Source organism: Spermophilus citellus (genome assembly GCF_964194105.1).
Source record: "Spermophilus citellus genome assembly, chromosome: 2".
NCBI lineage: Eukaryota > Metazoa > Chordata > Mammalia > Rodentia > Sciuridae > Spermophilus > Spermophilus citellus.
The window spans coordinates 68,142,678-68,147,810 of NC_138183.1; the positions used below are offsets into that span (position 1 = coordinate 68,142,678).

General features: G+C 35.8%; 1 protein-coding gene across 1 annotated transcript; it reads right to left on the bottom strand.

Annotated features, from left to right (window-relative positions):
• Nucleotides 1-2,126: 2,126 nt before the first annotated feature.
• LOC308642408 (SAP domain-containing ribonucleoprotein-like) lies at nt 2,127-2,816 on the bottom strand. The gene has a single exon (XM_081281285.1). The coding sequence runs from the start codon at nt 2,799-2,801 to the stop codon at nt 2,238-2,240; it is 564 nt and encodes a 187-aa protein (XP_081137411.1). The 5' UTR covers nt 2,802-2,816; the 3' UTR covers nt 2,127-2,237.
• Nucleotides 2,817-5,133: the final 2,317 nt, after the last annotated feature.

A 5,133-nucleotide genomic window follows, 5' to 3' on the forward strand; every position in this document is an offset into this window, starting at 1 on the left:
AAGTATATTATAATATTGTTGTTTTTTAAGCCACCCAGTACATAATTTGTTATAGCAGCCTAAATTGACTCATCTATCCACCTATTTGAACTTTTAGCTCACATCCCTGCTCTTCCACATTAGCACTCCTGACTCCTCTTACCCTTATCTGCTGTACTCTTGGTTGTTTTTTAAGCACATATTTTTCTAATATACCCACCAACTTTATTTATTTATTAAAATTATTTATTGTCCATGTCACCCAATAATATTTACATAAGAATCTCTAGCTTTTTTGTTATTTTTTAGCTCCTAAAAACATGTCAGGCATCAGTGAAACTCCACATGTCATGTATAGCCACAAAAATGGGAAGTTATACTTCATGTATGCATAATATGTCAAAATACATTCTATTGTCATGTATAACTAAAAAGAACAAATAGTTTGAATCCATTCCATTTATTTTTTTTCCATGTATAAGGTTTATTTGGTTGAGGATATGACAAAAATTTAACCAACTTTCCTTCTTGTTCATTTTTCCAGAATCTCAAATGGGGCCAAATTCACAAAAAAATAGGCAACCTTTGGATCTGTCCTCCAAGGTACAGTTTTCTTAAAATATCCAACTTTGGTCCCTTGTCACCAACTATAGACTTGACAGAAATAAAGAGATTCTTAATGTTACAAAGTTTTGAAAAAATTATAACCTTTCTACTGATCACAAAAACAAGCAGGTTTTCACAGAATTAAAGACAAAGATTACAAACAACTGCAATGTAAGAGTTAATAATGGGAGAAAATCTTCAAGTAAGATAACAGGCTTATAAATTTTATAATCTTACCTCACCAAAAAAAAAAACTTCTATAGATGTCCAAATATAATGATTAAGAGGAGACACCCTACATCAACACATCTGAAAAGACTACCAAGTCTCAGATTTATAGGAAACTTCAAATGCAAACAAGCAACCTGCTTGGGGAGAGTCAAACCTTTTCTAAGTAGGAAGCTCAGCAAGAAAAATGAATTTTAGTAATATCCATGAAACATTACCACCAAAACTGCAATAGCATCCTTCTGCAACAGAAGAAGATAAACTAGCACAGGGCTTAACAAAAAGCTAAGTAGAGTTGGGATATAGCGCAGTGGTATTGCACTGGCCTTCCATGTGCAAGACCCTAGGTTTAATCCCTGCCACTGGGGGGGGGGGGAGGTAGCATCCCATCCCATTGCTTGTGTTCTCAATTATCTAATAATGTTTAATGTTTAACATTTTTTATATTCTTTCATACTTTTTTTTTAAAGAGAGAGTGAAAGAGGGGGAGAGAGAGAGAGAATTTTAATATTTATTTTTTAATCATCGGCGGACACAACATCCTTGTTTTGTACGTGGTACTGAGGATCGAACCCGGGCCGCACGCATGCCAGGCAAGCGTGCCACCACTTGAGCCACATCCCCAGCCCTCTTTCATACTTTGAATCCCTACATTTTCTTCTATCTCTGAGGATCATCCAGCCCATCAATCTTCCTGAACTGCAAAACTGACAAGGTCCCACACAGTGATTTGTTCTGGAACCAATTATCATGCCAGGCCACATGGAAAATAGGGTCCTTCTTACTGTAGGACTCTGGGCTCCATTTTATCCAACAACAGGACTTTGTTACTAGCTTACAGTAGGGAATTATAAATCATTAGTCCTTGTATTTATATTGTTTCTATCTCCTAAAACCTCCTATTCTCCCTCTATTTTATCTCTATGGGTCACTCCAACCTGCTAAAGCAAAGATTCAGGGAGTAACTTGACCTCTTTACAGAAGTTAATGAGGTAAAAGGATGCCTGTGAGTACAAGCAAAGGTAATAAATGGGCTTAAAGGGTAGACTCATACTCAACCTTGTCTTCTTTTCTAAGGGATAAAGACATTATGGCTAATTCCCCATAATATTTGCTCCCAAAACTCCCCTTATCTTACCTAATCTGGCTCCAAGAACTTATATGAGGAGCACCTAATAAAACACATTGTTCTCTTTTCTGTTTTTTATTAACAAGCAAAATAATTAAAAACAAAACCATAACAACCTTAAAGTTGGAACAACAGTAAGTTAAACTGCTGCTGGAGTTCACTGATGTACCTGAGGTACATGCTCCCTCACTGTGAGGCAGGACGTAGGCACATGACTGTGCATTTAGGTACACATGTGACCAAGAAGAATCAGAAATGGAAACCACGGGAGAATGGAAAGCATCAAGAACTTTCATCACGCAATCCCCAAACGCTCTGCTCTTTTCCTCTTCTTTGCCTCTGTATCCTCTGTGGTTCCAGTTCCAGCCGAACTTGTGACAGTTCCAAATCGCTCCTTCCTCTTTTTCAGCTTTTCATCATCTTCAGACATAGGCTTGGTGTCAGATGACAGACCTATTGTTGGAACTGAAGAAATTCCAAACCTAGCTGCCCGGGCAGCTTTCTTACTCTCCAAGCTCACAGGTACATTGAATCGTTCAGCCCTCTTCTGCATTCTCTCAGTCTGTGGCATTTCATAAGTAATTTTTACCACCTTCTTCTCTGCTGCCACATCAACAGTTTTTTCAGGGGGTTCTTCCTCTTTGACGGGCAGTTCTATGAGCTTTGGTTCTTCTTCCTCTGTTTCATCTCCCAGTACATCTTCTTCATTCGCCTCCTCTTCAGCATGCTCTTCAAGATATGCCTGGAGCCTGTTAATGAGATCTTGTTTTATTCCCTTGGTCTCCAAACCGCGAGCAAGACATTCTTGCTTTAGTTCAGCAAGCTTCAACTTATGGAGCTCCACCGTCTGCGCCGCCATCTTGTTACTCCTCCACTTCCCATTCCATTTATTGATTCTTGATTTTACTTGTTGCACTTTAGGAATCTTTTTAAAGCATTAAATCTGTATAACGTTTTTGGTAGTATGGCCATTTTGACAATATTAATTCTGCCTATCGAAGAACATGGGAGATCTTTTCATCTTCTAAGTTCTTCTTTAATTTCTTTGTTTAGTGTTCCGTAGTTTTCATTTTAGTAAAATCAAGAATCAATAAATGGGATGGATTCAAACTAAAAAGCTTCTTAGCAAAGGAAACAATAATGTGAAGAGAGAGCCTACAGAATGGGAGAATATTTTTGTACATGTAACTCAAATAGAGCATTAATATCCAGGATATAAAAAGAACTCAAAAAATTGAACACCAAGAAGACAAATAACATAATCAATAAATAGGCTAAGGAACTGAACAGATACTTCACAGAAGAAATACAAATGGTCAAAAATTATATATGAAAAAATATTAAACATCTTTATCAATTAGAGAAATGCAAATTAAACTAAGATTTCATCTCACTCCAGTTAGAATGGCAATTATCAAAAATACAAGCAACAATAAATGTTGGTGAGGATGTGAGAAAAAAGGTTCATTCATACATTGTTGGTGGGACTGCAAACTGATGCAACCACTGCAGAAAGCAGTATGGAGATTCCTTAGAAAACTTGGAATAGAACCACTATTTGACCCAGTTATCCCAATCCTCAGTCTACAACCAAAGGACTTAAAATCAACATACTATAGTGACACAGCCACATCAATGTTTATAGCAGTTCAATTCACAATAACTAAACTATGGAACCAACCTAGGTGCCCTTCAACAAATGAGTGGATAAAGAAACTGTGGTATATATACACAATGGAATATTACTGAGCCTTAAAGAAGAATGGAATTATGGCAATTTCAGGTAAATGGATGGAACTGGAGACTTATAATGCTAAGCAAAATAAGTCAACCCCCAAAAACCAAAGGCTGAATGTTTTCTCTGATATGCAAATGCTAATTCAAAATAAGGGGGGTGGTGAAGGAAGAATAGAGGTACTTTGGATTTGGCAGAGTAGAGGCAAGGGAAGGGAGGGGCACAGAGGTAGAAAGGATAATAGAAAGATTGAAGCATTATTACCCTATGTGCATATATCATTACATGACCAGTATGATTCTACATTATGTAAATCAGAAGAATGAGAAGTGATCCCCCATTTATGTATGTTGTGTCAACATGCTTTTCACTATCATGTATAACTAATTAGAACAAATAAAAAGAAGAAGAAAGGAACAAATAAAACATTTTTTAAAAGAGTGTCAGGCATAAAGTAACTGCAGAATGAAATTTGTTGTATAAATAAATGCTGCAGTAAACCACTTTATGTGCCCCTTCACACCAGTGGTTTTATTTAGATGGGACAGAATCCCACAAGTTGGACCAAAGAAATGTATGTTTAATTTTTAGTGGAAGTTCCCAGATTTCTTTCCAAACATTCAGAAACAACTCATGTTTTCTTAGAAAAATATGAATATAAGAGTTCCATTTTCTCACACCTCTGCTAGCAATGGATGGAATTGCTTTTTGTCAGTCTGACAAATGTAAAGTGAAATATTACTGCTTATTATTTTTGCATGTCCTTTACTTTGAGCATTTTCTCATATGTTGTCAATTTTCAGGTGCGTTTCTCTGAATGGACTATTTTGCTTCCTATTTTTCTCTTAGGTTATTTGTCTTTTTTCCTTTTTTTTTTTCTGGTATTAGGAATTGAACCCAGAGGTGCTCTACCACTGAGCTATATCCTCAGTCCTCTTTATTTATTTATTTATTTTTTTTGAGACAGGATCTTGTTAAGTTGTCCAAGCTGGCCCCAAATTCTGGATCCTCTTGCCTCAGCCTCTTAAGTAACTGAGATTATAAGTGTACCACTGTGCCCAACAGTTTTTTAAACAATGTGTAGGACTCATTATTCACTTGAGATACTTGTTTTACCTGGTGAGCATTATAAACATATTTTCTTAAAATATTAATCTTATCATATGTTATCTTAAAAAGTTTATCGTTCCTCTTTGAGTATTTAGATTTAAATTTTGATTGAGAGCATTATCTATCTCTAAATTATATATGTAGTCATTCTGATATTTTTGCAAGGTTTTGTATGAAATAATTTATCATAAATTTATTTACTCAACAAATATTTAAGTTAGGTATTTAATCTTATGGTATTGAGTGTTCTCTCTGTGTGTGTGTATAGACATGCATGAGTTTACTTTTCTTCTCTTCCAAATAGATGACCAATTATACCAGTACCGATTATTTAATAATCCATGGT